Source organism: Elaeis guineensis, chromosome 7, assembly GCF_000442705.2.
Source record: "Elaeis guineensis isolate ETL-2024a chromosome 7, EG11, whole genome shotgun sequence".
Taxonomy (NCBI): domain Eukaryota; kingdom Viridiplantae; phylum Streptophyta; class Magnoliopsida; order Arecales; family Arecaceae; genus Elaeis; species Elaeis guineensis.
This window is the reverse complement of record NC_025999.2, coordinates 86,178,152-86,197,618: the sequence shown is the minus strand read 5'-3', so window position 1 is coordinate 86,197,618 and position 19,467 is coordinate 86,178,152. Positions and strand designations below refer to the sequence as shown.

The following is a 19,467-nucleotide window of genomic DNA, read 5'->3' as shown; positions in this document are numbered from 1 at the left end:
GGGCCCATCTTTTTTCACCCTCTTAGACGAAAGGATCTATTTTGCGGTGGCCCTCCTCTCCTTAACTAGGCCCTTAATAGACTTCTTTGAAGGCATCATGGTGGTAAAAAAGATGGGGAGTTTTTGCAAGTACTACAGGAGGAAAAATGGAAGGTAAAGTTCTCGCTAGCCATCAGTCCCTTTTTATAGGCGCAACTGCCCCCATTAACCACCAATCGCTCGCTTCGATGGTGCGATTACTCTCTAGACCATAAATGACACATCTTCCTAACTTTGGAAGTTAACCCAGATGGCACTTCGCGGACCGAAACACCACCAGTGGTGCACCTTTATAGGCCTAATGCCTCTTCCCAAAGTTCATTCTATCGGAAGGAGTGGCGACCGTCATTCTTCACGACCGTCGCCCAATCTAGTCAGATTCGTCTTGCATGTGCCAAGAGTTATGAAGCATCAAAATGCCACCCACGATTAATACATGGGACATCTGGCAAGAAAAATGTCGAGGAGTTCTCATCAGGAATGTGAAACAGCCCGTATCATTACAAAACGAAAGGAAAAGAAAATATAAGATAAGATAAGTGGTCACTATTACATTCATATAGCCTATCATGACTACTGGAACATCATCACTATGAGCTGATGACAACAGGGATTATTACATCGGACCACGACTGGCTTCGACCTCTGAAACTTCATCAGAAACTTCCTCGTGGATCTCCTCACCATCAGATCCGAGCTCATGAATCTCCATGCTCTGAGACCTATCCCAGAAGGTGAGGGGTTTGGTATCACCTTCGAGAGAAAAGTTAGAAAGATCGAGTTCTGGTAATGCCATTTCGATCCGATTTCTACACGTCCAAAAGCTAGCCGTATAGCCTGTGTCGAATATGTGTTGGACTGTGTCACCTGAAGATGTGGGGTTAGCTAATCCTTCTCCGACCAAGCCTTCGGATCTTGTGACTGCTGATCGACTCTCCCTCGGTCTGTATTCAGTGACTACAGCTCTACTCTCCGATCGCTCAAGTGTGGAGATTTTCTCCTAGGCGACACGAAGTTCTCTTTGCAGTCGTGCCACACGATCGACGAAATACTACTTGGACTCTTTGACGGCGGCCTTTGATGACACCAGCATCGAAATTTTTTCTCACGCCTGGTGGAGCTGGTTGCAGGATCAGAGTTGTTTGGCTGCAGCATCCCAAGTAGTTTCCTCGATGAGTCTTGATAATCTTGCAAATTCAACGATCAGCCGAGCCATCTCTGCAGAATGCTCCTTTTCGTGCTGACAGATGGACGACCTTACTCGCGCAACCTCCTTCAAACTTTCGCCAAATGTCTTCCTGGTCTTTGACAGCTCCTTCCTCCGTGCGGTGGCTTTCTTGTTCAATTTCCTTGACCTTCTTCTCTAGGTCATTTATACAAGATCTGATCCTTACAGCAGAAGCCGTCGGTAGGAAGTTGAAGGTATATAACCATCGAGGACTTGCTGACACGACTAAATAAACAAAAGAAGGAAAACATAAATTCAAAGGGAATGAAACTTCATTTCATTAATAACGACCTCTCTACAGAAGGAAAGAAAAGAAAAAGCATAAGACGTCTCATCTCCTGACCTCATCTTGAAAATCAAAGGAATCTGACACAACTCCTAGGGGATCCGAGGATCGATGCTTTGATTTGACCAGCGGCTGGCATAGCCCCAAAGGAGTGGGCTCCTTTTCAGCTCTCTCTTCACCCTCATCCTTATCTAGGAAGGAGAGGTCAGCTTCAGGGAGTCAAACTGCTACTCGATGGTGGCAATCTTCGAATCTAGTCTCATGTCCCATATTAAAGGACTCCTGACTGAATGCGACCATGGCATCGTGAAACTCCTCGGATGCCTTGAAACTATCGACTGCCTTAGCCTTCTCCTGCTCAAAGTCTGCTGAAGCCTTGAAGGCTTCTACGATCGATCGACAGGCCTTAGCAATCCTTCCCTTGACCTCCAGCTTGGCCTCGACACCGACCTTTTTTTCGACCTCTGTGATTTTAGCAATGGCCTCCTACAGCTCTTCCCCCTTTCAAGCAAAGTCGATGAAAGCTTTATTCAAAGACTCCTTCAGGCCATCGACCTACCCCCCAGCCGCCTCAACTTGCATGCATGCCTCCACTGCGTCAAACTCAGGCTTCTGGTGCAGACTCCTGATCATTTTTGTTCTACATGCAGGTTCAAAAGGATGACCAAGAAATGAAGCATCTGCACAAAAATCATGTTAGAAAAAGAGATGAAGAGGAGAAAAAAAAGCAAAGGAATGAGCAGAAGAACAGAGGAAGCACCTGGTGCATAGTAGTCATAGAGTTTTATTGTAGGTCATTAAAGTCCATGTCATTGATCCCCTTCAGTTCCATTGGAAGCATGATGCTCTCGATCAGCTCCTTGACAACCCTCTAGTCATTAAAAGTTGCATTCTCAAGGATGGAAAGAAGGCGAGTATCAGGATCTATTTGGTTGGCAAGAGGAGGTAGTCTGCTTGGGCCTGCAGTCGAGGAAAGCTGAATCCTGGCTTCACAGGGGATGCTAGAAAAATTGGTGTAGGAGCTAGGGCTGTCAAAATGGGCTTGGCCTATAGGATCGGCCCTGCCCAACCCTATGAATGGGATGGGCTGGGCTGCCATACGAGTAGCCCAAATAACAACTGGACCTGTTTGGCCCATCCCACATCAGCCCAAGGGCTAAATGGATTGGGTCGGGCCAGCCTAGATGGGCCATGAAAATTTAAAAAAATAAAAAAAAACTATATTACAATTTACAGTGTAACAGTATTACTATTAGGTATTAGATTTTATATTTTATTGGGAGGTTGGGACAGTGGGAATGGGACCTAAGTTTTTTAATTTGATTTCAGAATCCTGACCGCTGCCCACATCGCAGGCCGCTGCCGTTGCCCCGCCGCCCCCACATCGTCGGCCGCCGTCGCTGCCACCGCACCGCTGCCCCCACATCGCCATAGGATGATCGCCTCCTCTTTCTCGTCAGCAGGATGATCGTCTCCATCGAGCAGCAGGACGTCGAGCCCCTCCTCCTCTGGGCCCCTCCTTTTCGTCGATCGATGCCCCTCTTCCTTTCCGACCGCTGCCAATCGACGGATGACCGATGCCATCGATCGGATGATTCTCCTCCTCCTTTTCAATCGCTGATCGGATGATCCCCCTCCTCCTTCGAGCCCCTCCTCCTTTTCGATCGCTGTCGACCGACGGACAACCGACACCACCGATCGGACGATTTCCCTCCAGCCCTCCTCCTTTTCGTCGATCGATGCCCTCCTTCTCGATCGCTGATCGGACGATCCCCCTCCTCCTCCGAGCCCCTCCTCTCCGTCGATCGACGCCCCTCCTCCTTTCTGACCACTGTCGACCGACGGACAACCGACACCGCCACCGACCGACGGACAACCGACACCACTGACCAGACGATTCCCCTCTTCCTCCTCCTCAGTCTCTCTCCCTCTCAGTAGTCGTCCGCCAGTTGGTATCTCTCTCCTCGACTCTCTTTAATCTGTAAATCGGATGTTAAATTAAATTAATTGATATTAAATTATTAATTAAATAACTATTTCATTAGATTTTACTTTAGTCATACTGATTATTGAATCAATCATAGTATCTTTTGTTTATTATATTTTATAATTTTTATGTAAAATTTTTGACAAATCATGAACTCTCAGTCGTCAGAAATTTCAATCGAAACTGAAATTGAATCTAATATTTTTGGATCAATGAATAAGAAGCAGAAAATAGAAACATCAGATGTTTGGAATTTTTTCACAAAAATTGGTAAAGCAAAAGATGGAATTGAAATAGCAACGTGTAATGGTTGCAAACATGAGTATAAAGTTGGTCCTAAATCTGATGGTTCAAATTATGGAACTTCACATTTGCATCGTCATTTGCAAAGTTGTAAAATAGTTGAATATTATAATGTGGATGAAATGATCATTGATTAAGTAGGAAAAATAAGATCTAGAAAGATAGATCAAATGATTTCTCATGAAATGCTTGCAGAAGCTATCATTAAACATGACTTGCCTTATAATTTTGTTGAATATGATAAGATTAGAGCTTGGGCAAAGTATATAAATCTAGATGTGGTGATAAATTTTAGGAATACTGCTGTGGCTGATGTTCAAAAAATTCATTTGAGAGAAAAAGAGAAGCTTAAACAAGCTATGGCTAAGATTCCTAACAGAGTATGTTTGACTTCTGATGTATAGACAGTATGCACTACTGAGGGTTATATTTATTTAACTGCTCACTTTGTTGATGAAAATTAGAAACTAAACAGTAAAATTTTCAATTTTGCTCGTATGAAACCTCCCCACACTGGAGTTGAATTGGCTTCAACTATATTTGATTGCTTGAAAAAATGGAGTATAGAGAAAAAAGTTTTTTCTATTACCTTAAATAATGCTTCATCTAATGACAACATGATAGATATTTTGAAAGGTCATCTTCGTTTGCAAAATAGCTTATTATGTGATGGAAAGTTCTTTCACGTACGTTGCTCTGCTCACATACTGAATCTCATTGTTCAAAAAGGCTTGAAGGTGGCTGGTGAATCTTTGTATAAAATTAGAGAGTATCAAATATGTGAGGAGATCAGATGGGAGGATGAAAAAATTTCAAGAATGTGTTAAGCAAATGGGTCTTGATATAGGAATTGGTTTAAAGTTAGATATATCAATCAGATGGAATTCAACATATTTGATGCTTGATAGTGCACTCAAATATGAAAAGACTTTTGCTAATCTCTAATTGGTTGATAGAAATTTTAAATATTGTCCAACAGACGATGAATGGAGGAGAGGAGAGAAAATATATGAATTCTTAGAACTATTTTATGAGACTACTAATAAGATCTCTGGCTCATCTTATCCGACCTCTAACTTATATTTTTTGCAAGTTTGAAAAATTGAATGTATGTTGAATGATAATTTGTATGGTAAAATGGGATTATCAGGAACATGACTCAAAGAATGAAAGGAAAGTTTGACAAATATTGGAAGGAGTATAGTGTAGTGCTTGCATTTGGAGCTATTCTTAATCCACGCATGAAGCTTGAATTTTTAGAATTTTGTTACTCAAAGATTGATCCTTCTATTGCTGAAGAGAAAAGAGATTTTGTGAAGATGAAATTGTACAAGCTCTATGAACAATATGCAAGCAAGTCCAGTGCATCATCAAGTGCAAGTGCAAGTGATTCTCAATCCAATATTTTGCCTAAGCCAAGTGGAGGAGCTAAAACCAGGAATACAAAAGTTTTTAGTATAAGTTTTGAATATTTTTTAAAATTTATTATTTTAAAATTTTAATTTTTTTCAGCTATATATTATTTAATATCTGATGTCTCATCTATTTTTCTTTTTTTGTTGTAAATGTGTTTAAAATTTTTTAGGAGTTCAAGAAATATGGGAGTGCAACTAAATCTAACGATGGCAAATCTGAATTGGATCTTTATTTGGAAGAACGAACACTTGATTATGACTGCTTTAGTAATTTGGATATATTCAAGTATTGAAGGGTAACTACACAATATCCTGATTTTTCAGTTATGGCACGTAATGTGTTAAGCATTCCAATTACTACAGTAGCATCTGAATCTGCCTTTGGTATTGGAGATCGTGTTTTGAACAAGTATGGAAGCTCTCTCCTTTCTAAAATATCCAAACTCTTATTTGCACGCGAAATTAGTTGCATGGCTTTGCTCCAAATGATATTTTTTTATGTTCTTTAGATTTATTTTAATTTCTTGATTAATGATTGATTTTTATTTTTCAATGAGATTGATTGTCTAATTTTTTTATTATTATGAATTTTAGATAAAGATGATAGCCTTGAGATAAGTGTATCTCAAGCAGATTCAAATGTCATACAGCTTAAGGAAGAGCCAATAAAGATAGTGAAATATGATTTATTGTGGATATTAAATTTTAGTATTTTACATGGTTTAGTGTGATGAATTATTGAATTGGTGATGTTTGAAATTTTTAATTTTAATTTTATTAATATTTGGGTTGAATTTTTGAATTTTAAATGGTTGAATTGATGATGTTTCAACTTTCAATTGATGATATATTGATTTTTTTATTAAATTATTAATTTTTTTATCAGTCATTTGAGATTTAAGGCCCATGAGCTGGCCCGGTCCGGCCCACAGTCTTTAAAGGGCTGGGCTGGGCCAGCAATATTACGTCCCATTTTTTGGATGGGCCTAGCCCAGCCCGGCCCATCAAATTTTAGGCCTTTATAGGTCGGGCCGGCCCGGCCCATTTTGACAGTGATAGTAGGAGCCACAAGTGGCAGAGACACTGGCACCGTGGCGACCACAAAAATAGGGACCATAGCCGATGGGGATGGATTCGAAGGAGTAGAAGTTGCTAGCACAACAGCGGACTCGATCGCTAAGGCCCGATCATCTGCAGTCTCTTCTCGATGGATCATTGGCTTCTTGGAAGTGCCTTCTGACGTCGAAGGTTTCCTCTTCTTCAGAAGATTCCATATCATCTTGACGAGATCCTCAGGCCTCATCTCTGCAATCAACCAAACTTGATCAGAAACAAATGAAGAAAGAAATTAGAAAAATGGATGACTACGTTACTCACCCCTGAGGTTGGTCTGACTAAATCCAGTGTTAAAAATGACTTAATTGGACAATAACTCTTTGATGGAGGGAGCTTTAAAATTCTTAAAGATCTTAAAATGATCCTCTTCCTCGACCCTCAATTTTGGGATCTTAAATGCTGAAATATCCAGTCGACCCCAGCTCGGCAAGTTCCAATCATTTACAAAAGAACTCAAAATGAACAAAAATTGCTCCTTCCATCGATGGATGGAGGAATGAGCATCCTTTATCAGAGGATAAACTTCCCTCTGAAAAGATATATACTACCAGTCCTTGCCATAAGGATGTGTCTTGATGGTGAAGAAAGAGTGGAAGAGTGAGACAGATGGCCGAACATTGGCTATAATATAGATAACTAAAAAATCCACAATGAATTTGAAAGAATTTGGGACCACTGCACAAAGGGAAAGGTCGTAAAAGTGGAATATGTCAAAGACGAGAAGAGGAACGAAAAATCTCAAGCCCAATCGGAGTGCTTCTTCATACACCCCAAGCTGATCAGGAGGCAGACTGTTACTCGATCACCGGTCCCGAGGAGTTCTAAATCGAATTCTGAAGGAACTCTGAACCAAATCCATATCCGATTCAAGTCATCTTGATTTAATACGGAGCCAAGAGCGCCGGGCCCAACCTCACCCCAGCCATCTCCAGATGAAAGGGTTAAAAGGTAGTCTAGAAGAAGGAAGAAAGAAGGAAAAATAGATGGACAAAGAAGGAACACTAAGGAAACCCACCTTAGAATGAAGGGAAAAGATAGAGGAATGAAGCGATGGAAAAACACCTACAAAAGTACCCCCAAGGGATCGCGACATAGAGGAAAGGGGAGAGTTTCTTATTTTGAGAAGCCGCAATAAAGACAGAAAAGAAAAAAGGAGAATAGAATGGCCTACAAACAATCAGAGAGGCCAGGACAGACGCTTTCCTTATTTATAACCGAAGGAAGATAATCATCAGATATTAAATCATTTCCCGCCTAACAACCTGCAGCACATGGCACACGTGGCGCCCTCCTATTTGATTAGCCACAGTTGCCAGTTGGATAAATAACATCATGATTCAAAAAAAAGATTGCGAAACGATGCCATTTAATTCAGTCACGATGACTTAAGTCGCACTGCCTTATTTCTGCTCTAAAATTGCGTACGTCCCATCAATTGAAAGGTCTTTTCATATCTTCGGCTTAAAGAAGCAGGTGTACTCCCTTTGTCAACTAAAGTTTGAACTCGAGAGTAGGAGGGCATATGTTGAGAAAAATTATGTACGGACCGATGATATGAAGAAGCCTGAGGCTCAGGATATCCAAACATGATGAGCCCACTTACTGAAGTCCTTGCCGACTCATGGTCGTTCATAACCTTCGCCGATTAGTCCTCGACATTCGCCCAATCAGCGCTCCACAGATGAAGGCCTGTCGACTATCACTCAGCAACTCTTATGCATAATCATCGATAGTCCAGTCTGACATGTCGGCAACACACCTGAGTGGCCACCCCACTTCGATTAGAAGACGGTCGTCAACCAATCACATTAGGCCGACTAACCTCTCTTTTTCGAATAGACCCCCAGCTCTTACTTTCTCATTTGAAGGCAGCACAAGACGTCCGACTCCTAATCATCGCCAACCAATCCTCATCTCGATGACATCCAGTTGACACTCTAATTTAAAATTCAATGTCTATCGGACGACAACTATCATGAAACTGATAAGACAACCACAACCGACGTATCCTAAAAATCTCGAGCGATAATCCCACCACTTCGTGCAAATCGTATCCTGATCAGATGGGATCATGCCAACCAACTTACCAATTAAATTCCACTCCACCATAAAGAAGGCTTAAAGAGGATCCCAAAAAAGATATGTCATTATTTTGCCTCTCACGCTCCTCCATCTGTTGAACGAGAATCCTAACTTAAGTGTCGGAGGGTCCTCATCGGAGCAACCTCCAGTCAGGAGTTTTGTGCAGGTCACACCCCCGGGAGGCTCATCTCACCATCCACTTCAGCATTCTGGCGCTGTACGGATCCTCACACCAACAATAATATATTTATATTCTACTATAATTTAAAATTATCATTGAAGAATAACATAACAATAATATGACTAATATAATATAATATAATATATACTATAAATAATATATATATATAATATCAATATAATGTCAGATCATATATAATATTAATTTAATATATCAATAGTGTATTGATATACTAATTTTTTTTAGTTGGACTAAGATGTATTTTTTTTTGAAATTTCAGTTCAAGATCATTATTTTGGGGTAATCTTAGATTCATGACCTCAAAGATGGATATCCTATTATTAGGTTGGACAGTGATTTTAAAAGTGAGGATGATTTAGGATTGCTGTCATATAGAATTATCATGATGCAATCATGCACTCTAGGAAACAATTGCTCAGTTTTGTTTAAGAGTCATAAAATGTGAACAATATTGCTTAGGTCTTGGCCTTCTCAGCAAGAGAAGGGGAAAAAAAAAACGAAAACTTAAGATCTTGAATCATCCAGACCGTTGCCTTCGAAAATCTCTACCTTGAAGTAAGCAGCATCATCCATCCCTGCATCCACCCCAAAGGCTGGGTTCTCTCCCTCCGTGTTCCAACCGGTCTTTCTTGACCAATTTTTGCAATATTATGACAAAGAATTTTAGCAGAAACTAATTTGATTTGGTTTTGATGGTTTATGTTCACAACTGTTCTTTCTATTTACTGATTATGTATTATTTATCTAAATAGAGGAGAAACGCCGTGGCCCAGCCCAAAGCCCGAAGACTGAGGAAGCACCAAGCTCGGGCCTTGGAAGTAAGCCCGAATACTGGGCCGGGTTGGGCCTGGGCTTACTTCGGTTTGGTTATAGCACCAGGTAGTGTCATTAGTTCACCGATAATATAACACCAAATTGGCGCTAGTTTGTATATTTTGAGTGTCTTAAAATATAAATACTTGTCGCATCGCCATAAAAATAATTCTTGGTGTCATTTCTACCCAGTTCTGCATGCATAATGTTGGGAGATTCTTATTTTTTTCGGATGTTGTCATGTTGACATATGCATGGTTATAATTTTTAATAAGAATATCCTTGGTATGTAATTAAGAATAAAGTAATTAATGTTAAACTCTTATATGTATGAGTTCATTGAAAAGGATATGTAGTCATGGTATGCTTATTTATTTCATGGAAAGAAGCATGGTTTATATGGCTAGCAGAATAAAAAGTATATATCTTTCATACATTTTTTCCCTGTGACCAATGAAGATTATCTCCATCTTACTATGTTAAGGAGAGTAATTCCGCATTGCTACTAGAAAGCTGAGAAATGACATGATTCTGGGCTTCTCTAGGGTACTCAAAAAAAAAGAAAAAAAGGAGGAAAAGAGAAATGTCTCTTAATATCAAATTAGATAAAATGGATTTTTCATGCATATATGAATTTCATACATGAATCTTTATTGAATCATACAACCACTGAGGAAAAGCTAGATTGACAAAGATACATTCAAATTTATCAGGCATGCATACTTGTCTGCTCGATCCTTTCAGAGGCATTTCAAGCAGCTGACATTTTTGCATTCCTAGACTTTCTTTCGTTGGAGAGCATCTTCGCAAAGCGGATGAGGGCATCTTCGTTGGTTCCTTCAACATCGCAGGCCTCAGACACGCCAGTCTCTAGATTGACCCTCGATACCGGCTTCTTAAGGAGATCCTGGCCAACTTGCACCAACTTTCGCAAGTTCTCACTCGTCGAGACGTCCACGGATGCCGTGTCTCCTTCCAAGGTGTCATCCTATTTTATAACATGAGGTATCAAATTATTATAATGAATGATTCACATGGATTTTATTAGGTGAGTCCAAATGATTTACTCTTTCAAGATAAAAGGATATTATTACCTGTATCCGTAAATAGTTTTTCTCACTCCGCAATGCTTGAAAGAGAATAGATGCATGAATATCCACCATGTCTGCACTTGATTGTGAAAAAATGTCAATAATAGGTGTGGAACCCTTGTTTTGTAACCATCCAAGTAGACCCCATTTAGCTGATTCTGGTGCAGTAAATTTTTGTTCTTGCTTCGGTGACCCGGTCCCGAGAGAGACGACAAGGAATTTTGCAAAATCTGTTGGCTTGAATTTAGAAAAATCTTCATTGTTCCAGAAAATCTGCTTTGTAATTTGGCTCGTGGCGATCAGCATCTGTGTTCATCATCATACAGAGAAGAAATAATAGGCCAAGGTCAGGTGTGAGCAAACAACTTTATCATAAAGATTAGCATGCATATTGCACAAGTTTAGAACTTAACAGGGTTATTTGCAGCTACACCACCATCGACCAGATTAAAACTCCTTGTCTTCCCTTGGGAGTCTTTAGTTTCGAAGTAGTGTGCAGGCAGATATGTTGGAGCTGCAGAAGTACTGATGCAAATGTCTGATAGAAGAGCATCCTTTGAGGGGTCCGTCTTCGTCTAGATTCCAACAGAACAGGCGACTTAAGAATTGATGGTGATAAGAAAAAATAAACAAGAAAGCATTTGTGGGCATATAAGAAAGTAAAATACCTCAAAGGTTGAGAATATGACAGGTTGAAGAAGCTTGATGTCGAAAGCGGGAATCACAACGTTAGTTAAAGTTTGATGAAGCTTTGTATCACCAAGCAGTTCTTTCACTTTAGAGTGCAGAAATTTGCCATCATATTTTGGCCCTGATACGGCGCCAAACAAATTAAGTGCTCCAGCTAAGAGACCAGTCCTGAAAGAAGGGGATTATAGTTTTTTAAAACTTTCAGACATATGATGTTTATTTACAAAGCAACCAGCCCTATACTCATTTAGAACTTGCTGAGAGATTTGTCCATTCACACATTAGTTTTCTTCTTCCAGTCTTGGGCAACTAACCCCCACCTACCCACCAAACCAACCAAAAAAAAAAAGGAAACGTATTTTTTCTTCTTTGTTTTCCCTCCTCTAGATAACTTATAGTCTAGATCGGGTTTACTTATCAAATTGATCGACCAACAAATCTCTTATGGTCCAAGTATGTATTGGACATCCCAAAACAAAGTTTTAGAAACTTTGTTAGTATATTTATGAAAGTGATCAACCAAAAAACCCCTTATGGTGCAAGTATGTATTGGACATTATCCAAAAACAAAGTTTTAGAAACTTTGTTAGTATATTTATGAAATTGATCAACCAACAAACCCCTTATGGTGCAAGTACGTATTGGACATCCAAAAACAAAGTTTTAGAAATTAACTTTGGTAGTATATTTATGAAATTGATCAACCGACAAACCACTCATGGTGCAAGTATGTATCGGACATCCAAAAACAAAGTTTTAGAAACTTTGTTGGTATATTTATGAAATTGATCAACCAACAAACCCCTTATGGTGCAAGTATGTATCGGACGTCCAAAAACAAAGTTTTAGAAACTTTGTTATAAGTAAAGATCATGGCATTAGAGGACCAGCCGTAAGTTCAACATGTTCACTTTTTTTTTAAAAAAAAATTCTTTCAAAATTTAGAATTACTTGCTACCTTTGAGGAAAAATTTTGGGACAGTTCTCTAAATAGAACTGGATGATATCTTTGGCAGAAAAAAGTGGTCGATTATCTTTATTAGGAGCTGTGAGCATGGTGGTCACAAGGCCACCAGTGCTTGTTCCTGCAATTATGTCGAAATAGTCTGCTATCCTTGCATCCGGTCCATCAAGTTCCTGCAGCAAACAACATTGCACCCTTGTGAGATAACTAAAAAGTCGAAATACAGGAAAGTAGTTCCAAATTTTCTGGTGCAAGAGGTCGGACAACTCCCAGACCAGGATTGGACTGGAGAGGAGGCTTGTTTGCAAGTAAAACAAGGGAATGGAGTTTTAGCTTCAAAATCTGGCATAGATCTGAAGGGACGAAAAGAGTATCTAGACATGGCATCCGTAACGTACTTGAAGCTTGGCTTCGAGAAATTCGAGGATAGTTCCGGGGATGATGCCCCTCACGCCGCCTCCATCGATGCTCAAAATTGTGACCACCTTCCCCTTGCAAGGAGGGGGGTTTGCAACCGGGGATTCGTTGCTACCCATTTTGTGTGTGTGTGTGTGAGAGAGAGAGAGAGAGAGTTGAGGCTTCTAAGTTCTAAGTAAAACGAAAGTTCATAGAAGAAAAATAGCTATCTGAAGGCTAATGCAAGTCCTCTTATTGCCATGCTACTTATAGACCAGGCCGGGAATATAGAAGAGGAGGTGCAGCAAGTTCAACTCTTCTTTTGATAAGTCACGTAGCTGAAACACGTGAAAAAGAGCAATAGTTAAGCGCCATGAGCCATGTGCCCAAAATATAATGTATACCAGCTAGCAAAGTCTTTGGCTTCTCGTTTGGTCCCCAGTCACCAACTTGGTATCCAAAAATAAAAAAAAAAATAAAATAAAAGCTCCATGGCTACACGCCGAGGGGGTTGGTGCAGCGTTTGATGCACCAACCAGTGAATAGCACCATCCTCTCGGACCTAAAATTGATTCATTTCGATCGGGATCTAATTCAGACCTAATCCTCCAAACATCCATGGCTGCTTCTAAACTGGAGGTGCAACTAAGGCGGTACAGACGATCAAGTGCCAAATTAGAGCCATGTACCTGAGTAACAGATAAGTTATGCCTAAGATTTATACATGGTTCTCTAATATCCTATTGTGATGTAGAAGGGATGATATTATTAGTCCCACATTGATTGCGAGTTAAAAATAACTCTATCTTATATAGAAAATGACCATCCATCTCATATAAGACGTCTTTTGAAAGATAAAATTGTGAGATCCATAGACTAAAATGGATAACACATCAACACGTCCTATTTACAGTACATCATTAGGTCCGGACTCATTTTGAGCTATTTTACGAAAAGTATAATGTATGACTATGAGCACATGGACACTGCAATTATTTGGGGGGTCAACACACATGCATTCCATTTGATTCAAATCCGGCATTAACTTGCGTTCAAGTTGAACCGCCCAATTGATCCATTTTCCAGCTACCTTCTACTTCTTGTACATAACAGACGTGGATGCGTGGGGAACGAGTCTCTAGTTAAATTTGGCCAGCTTGTCTTTCTCTTTTTAAATTATTAATTATACACAAGAAATACAACAGTCCTCATATTTAACGCGCTTCTAACCTAAGCTAGATGATGACCATCCTAGTTGGTTATATGTAACTATCATAAATGCGTGGGGAATCGTATGATTCTCAAGTTAAATATGGCCAACGTGATCTGGATGCATGGAGTCATTGGACGACACATGCCTCTCTCTTTCAAAATTATCACCTACACACTAGAAATATAAGCAAGCCTTGTATTTAGCGCACTTTTAAACTAGATGATAATATTAACAGTTGGCTTGGGGATAATGGTTGAATTGGCTGTCTTTATTGTTCGCTCATCTGAATGCTCTCCCTACCAAATCTAATATTATGAGCTTAAATTACCTGAACTAGTTTATCAACAAATGAACCCTAATTATTGCTAAGAAGTATGTTGGGGAAATTAATAATTGATATGGTGTGGTGTGTGAGGAATTATCCTGCATATAGCCCACACTGCAATCATCGCGCATCTGATGTTCCTCCAAGAAATCTCAATCAGATCTTCTCGATTGGAGATAAAAAGTAGGCCGCACAAAATAAAGCATCCAACCTCCAAAACAAGCATCTTTTTAGCTCCGCTCTGCAACCTCAACAGTTGACTTGTGCCGAGGAGAGCCTTCTTGTAGAAGGAGCAGCTCAGCTTCCACCATATCAAAGGGAACCCCTCATATACTAGATTGTTACAGCATGTCCCTTAGATGGTATTTCGTGATCCAAATTGGATCACCAAGATGATCTAGGATCCAATGACTCGAATCTTGGGATGATTTGATTCTTAATGATCTAAGATTATAACATTTTATAGGCCACAGTCTAGTGATTAAAAATATATTTATTAACTATATATATATATTAATTGTTATTGTAGAATTAGTATTTTTATTTATAATTATAATATATTATTTTTCTAATACTAATATTTTTTTGATTAGAAAAATAAAGTAAATAAAAATAATATATTATATAATTTTATTATATAAATATAAAGGATAATACTATATTTATATTCTACTATAATTTAAAATTATCATTGAAGAATAACACAACAATAATATGATTAATATATTATAATATAATATATATTATAAATATTATATATATATACATAATATCAATATAATGTCAGATCATATATAATATTATTTAATATATCAATAATGTATTAATATACTAATTTTTTTTAGTTGGACTAAAATGTATCTTTTTCTGAAATTTTACTATTACTAGGTTGGACAGTAATTTGATAAATGAGGATAATTTAGGATTGCTATCGTATAGGATTATCATGATGCAATCAAACATGACGATTTCATTACCTTCATCTACATCATCTTTGGTTTGAGATGATCCTATACCTAATGGCCCTTAAGGTTGTTATATCAGCAGCAATCTATTACACCATGAGCTTGAATTTATTAGGATACAATACTACAAGATTCAGAGTCCAGCTATAAATATATTCGAATGATTCTCCATGAAAACTAACATAAAACAATCCAAGAGAGATTCTCTATTTTTTATTTTTTATTTATAAAATCTTCACTAATTTAAGCATTGAAGGGCTCGTTCAAAATCAATCGGATGAAAATCGGCCGAAAATAATTTGATGAATTTTTATCCTTTGTTGATTATTTTACATGCTTTAGAGATGATCCATATCAAGGTTCCCACGACCCGCAGCAACCAAATGCACTTTAAGCGTAATACAATTTGCTCAACCGGCGCCATTCCTGGATCCGTACTTGCTGGCGCCGTTTTCTATCAATTTGTGCTGCATGCGTACTGTTTTGAAATTGCAAATTGCTTCACACGTTGACGGGGACTGACCATATTAACATTTGATTCGAATCTTTATCATATATTTAAGATTCAAGGATTGGATAAGCTTGGGCACATATTAACGCATCAATCGGAGGGGATGGTTTAGAAAAAAGATATTTATCTGGAGATATATATATACATTCATGTGGGACATGTGCCAAAATGATGAGGCCATGTCGCTTGCTAAAGGATGCTATTGTACTTATCACAGAAAATAAAAAAATAGCTATTGCGCGAACGTAACAGAGCCACGTTGACATGGATAGAGACCAACTTACCAATTGTACTCATCACATAAAAAAAAAAAAAAAAAAGCTTTTGCACAAACGTACCCGAGCCACGTTGACATGGATAGAGACCAAATTACCATCAATTGGCAAAATGCTGTCGTACAATATCCCCCCCCCCCCCCCCCCCCCCCAAAAAAAAAAAAAAAGGTATTGTCCAACCCATGGACTTAAAACGTGCCACCAGAGCCACGTTGACACCATTTAATTGGATAGAGACCAAATTACTTTCGGGGGTTTAGCTTTTACATCTGTTTTTCTGATAAAGACCTTTTAATGACCAACTACCTTTTTATAATATTTTATAATATTTCAATATGATTAAAATAAAATATGAATCGAATCTTGACCTAAATGTTATTCATTTTTAATCAAATTTTGGATTCATCCAATATCAAATTTAATATCTTTTAGATCCAAATTCGATCTATGGCCAGATCTAAATATGATGAAAAAAATATTAATTAAAAAATAAAAATAAAATTGCTATAGGAAGTATTTAAAGATATTAATTTATGAACTTAGAAAATCTTTAGAATTCTAATCCAACAAGTGGAAGTTCCAACGAAGACATGTTGGAACGACGTACCTTTTGTATTCAGAGCATCACGATAAAAATAATTTTCATGCTTTCATTCAAATATGAAGTCCAGTGAGGGTCCCAAGCGCCCACTCCTTAATTACATTACTTATAATCTTCTAAAATAAATATTCTGTTTGGAAAAATCTTCCCTATGCAAGGAAGGCTTTCTATGGGGTTATATCATTTAACCTTAGCCATTCATTCAGCAGATGAATGCCTAAGATAACGAGTACTGACATGCTCCTCCCATACCCACAATTTTCCATCCATGATTTTGTGAAGCTTCGTTGGAAGCCCATAGCAAAAGACACCTCGTAAAAACGTTTTATTAAGCAAAGTTAAGAAGAGGTGGACAAATTGAGATTTTAGTTTTCTAAGTGATAAGACAAGCTACAACAAGAGACGAAGCAAGCTTTCTTCTGAGTTTTGACACCAAACAACACTCAACAATGATTGGGAATGAAGAATTTCTTTTCCCCTTGGTTTTTGGTTTTCCTTTTTTTCCTTTTTTCTAGATTGATGACTGCTCCTTTGCCCATAATTTCCCAAGGACAAGAGCTGAAGAGGAGAACGTGTGGAAGCAGGTCAACAACAAGGCCTTTTAGAATAGATACATATCCTTCTTATTCTTCCTTCTTTAACATATATATTTTTGCTTTAGGTTTTGCATCATGTTAAAGACAACGTCCAGATCATTAGCATGATTATTTTTTTCTTTTTTTTTAAAAAAAAAGACTCCCATAGAAGTTAATTTAAATTTTGTTGCATGATAAGAAAAAAAAAATAAAGAAGAGGAAGACAACATTGAGTTATGTCATTATTCTGAACATAAGTTAGTGTTGATATAGGTTTTTTTTTTTTTTTTTTTTGTACATATATGCTTGTACCATATTATTTTTCTTTTTTTTTTTTAGTCCTTTAGCCATGCTTGCAAGGGGAAAAAAGCGGTGGGATGCTTATTTTTTTTCCAAATTTGCAAGAGGCCATGCAATTGCTTCTCCCATCAAAGACCAATCATTCAGTAGGTTTGTAATTTTTTCGGCAATTAGATCAGTGATGGAAAGTCTGATCAAGAAGATATGGACGTTCCTTTCCTGCCAACAGCATCAGACTATAACAATGACCAGAATTATTGAGTATAAATCTTTTGTGAAATGAGATTGCAGCTAGCTAGAGCATACGTACTTCAGATCACCAATAGGGGAGGGCACAAAAAGAAATGAGCAAAGAAGCCTCCATAAGCTACCAGCAAAGAAATAAGTGAGGAAAAGGTGTGCAACTGTTTCTGAAAGGTCCCCACGAAATGACCAATTAATACCCACCATATTTCTCCCAAAATAAATAATAATACAATCAATGAAATATATACCAGTGATGTGTAAATGCATAATAAGGCTAATAACTTGTTGATCTAGTTCTAAATCTTATCATTCTTGTACCATTTTTTTTATGATTATAATATTCTATCTGATTCAGTGGCATCCAAAAAAAAAAAAAAAAGGATTAAAAAACACTAAGGGACCTCTTCCCTATTTTACCATGTCACCGCCGATCATGCCTGATTTTCCGCCCCATCCTCTAGTTAGGAATCCAGGAGTAAAAAGCATAAGAGCAGTGAAGATAAAAGGCAAGGACAACGTCTACAGTGGGGCCTTGCTTCCATAACTTTCACACCAGTAATTCAAGTGACCATGGTTGTGCCCAAGATCTCAACATTAATTCTCCCCATGCTGTAATAATTTCGTTGTAAGTTCGAATACGGACCTTATACTTTAAGGAACTAAGTAACTTGCACAAAGTAAGAGAGAAGACTGGCATATTGATCGAGACGAATCATACCTTACTGTATACTGTGCCTTTGGTTAACCAGGCCGGAACCTGTATCCCAATGAAAACTTTTTATTTACCGCAAATTGAGGCAGACATTTGTCAATAAGGAGATGAGCATGCGTAGAACTACAATGACAGAATGTTTGCTGGATCCTTTGGTGAATGTAATGACCATTTTCCTCTGCATTTTTTTTTTAAAATTCTTCTTCTTTTCTTTTCTTTTCTTTTCTTTTTTTTGGAGAAAAGTGAAAGGAGTGAGGCACTCCTCCCACGGTTTTCATGGAGGCATGAGCGAAGTAGAGCACCTTCCCTAACAAAGTGGGGGATAAAGCAACAACTATGCAAGAAAAAGGGGGTAAAGCAACCACACGGTGTCCTTGAGATTTGAGAAGGACACAGTATATATATATATATATTGCCTTTGGGTTTACAAAGTAAAACAAAACTTCACCAGGGAAGGGCCTATTTGCATGGCTGCATGGGTCGCGTGGTTTACCTCGACGAGAAGGACCTTTCGTAGAGAACTCCTGGACTCTTATGACTGGTTCCTTCTGGGCAGTGCTTTTTTTATTTTTTTGAGAGGAAAGATGGATAAGTCCATTAAATTCCCTTCATTAAGATCCTGAAATGAACGACAGCAATTACAAGATCTAGAATTCAGGAAAGCCATATAAGATGGTGCGACCATGTGTGGTAATGCGCAACATCATTCACAATGGTCTAACAAAGATAATGGTCTTGATTACTAACTTTGAGGCCAGAGAACAAAGGCGGCCAAAGAGAAATGTAAGGGCTAGCAAAGTTATATCACCTTCTAGATTAATAAAGTCTTAGGAGATTGAAGAATACCAAAGGATGGTATATGGCTAATATCCATCAAAGTCTATTTACCATAATCTTCAGCAATGGAGTTGAAAAGGAAGATCTTTTGAGATGTTGTGCAACTTAAAGCCCAGTGTACATATTTGGATCTAAAGGGACTGTTTTAATTCAATGCTAAAATCTTTTTTATTTTTTTGACAAATACTTCGATGCTAAAAGCAACTTTGAACTAATAAAATCACTTCTGCATGCTGCAATGTGATCATGGCAGCTGCTTAGATGAATAGTCTCATATATACAGTACAAAGCTATA

General features: G+C 38.3%; 1 protein-coding gene across 1 annotated transcript; it reads right to left on the bottom strand.

The window, feature by feature from the left end:
- Positions 1-10,074: 10,074 nt before the first annotated feature.
- On the bottom strand, positions 10,075-12,844 carry LOC105048672 (patatin-like protein 2). Its single transcript, XM_010928065.4, has 6 exons — positions 12,615-12,844; positions 12,211-12,389; positions 11,231-11,420; positions 10,976-11,137; positions 10,566-10,868; positions 10,075-10,459 (listed from the first exon to the last, which is right to left on the bottom strand). The coding sequence occupies exons 1-6, from the start codon at positions 12,750-12,752 to the stop codon at positions 10,223-10,225; spliced, it is 1,209 nt and encodes a 402-aa protein (XP_010926367.2). The 5' UTR covers positions 12,753-12,844; the 3' UTR covers positions 10,075-10,222.
- Positions 12,845-19,467: the final 6,623 nt, after the last annotated feature.

Bases quoted from the DNA above. Each gene is read 5' to 3' on its own strand.
- LOC105048672 (XM_010928065.4), bottom strand. From the start codon at position 12,752: ATGGGTAGCAACGAATCCCCGGTTGCAAACCCCCCTCCTTGCAAGGGG. The intron at 12,390-12,614 runs GTACGTTACGGA...TGTTTGCTGCAG, and splicing joins TTCTCGAAGCCAAGCTTCAA to GAACTTGATGGACCGGATGC. The intron at 11,421-12,210 runs GTAGCAAGTAAT...CCCTTCTTTCAG, and splicing joins CCCAAAATTTTTCCTCAAAG to GACTGGTCTCTTAGCTGGAG.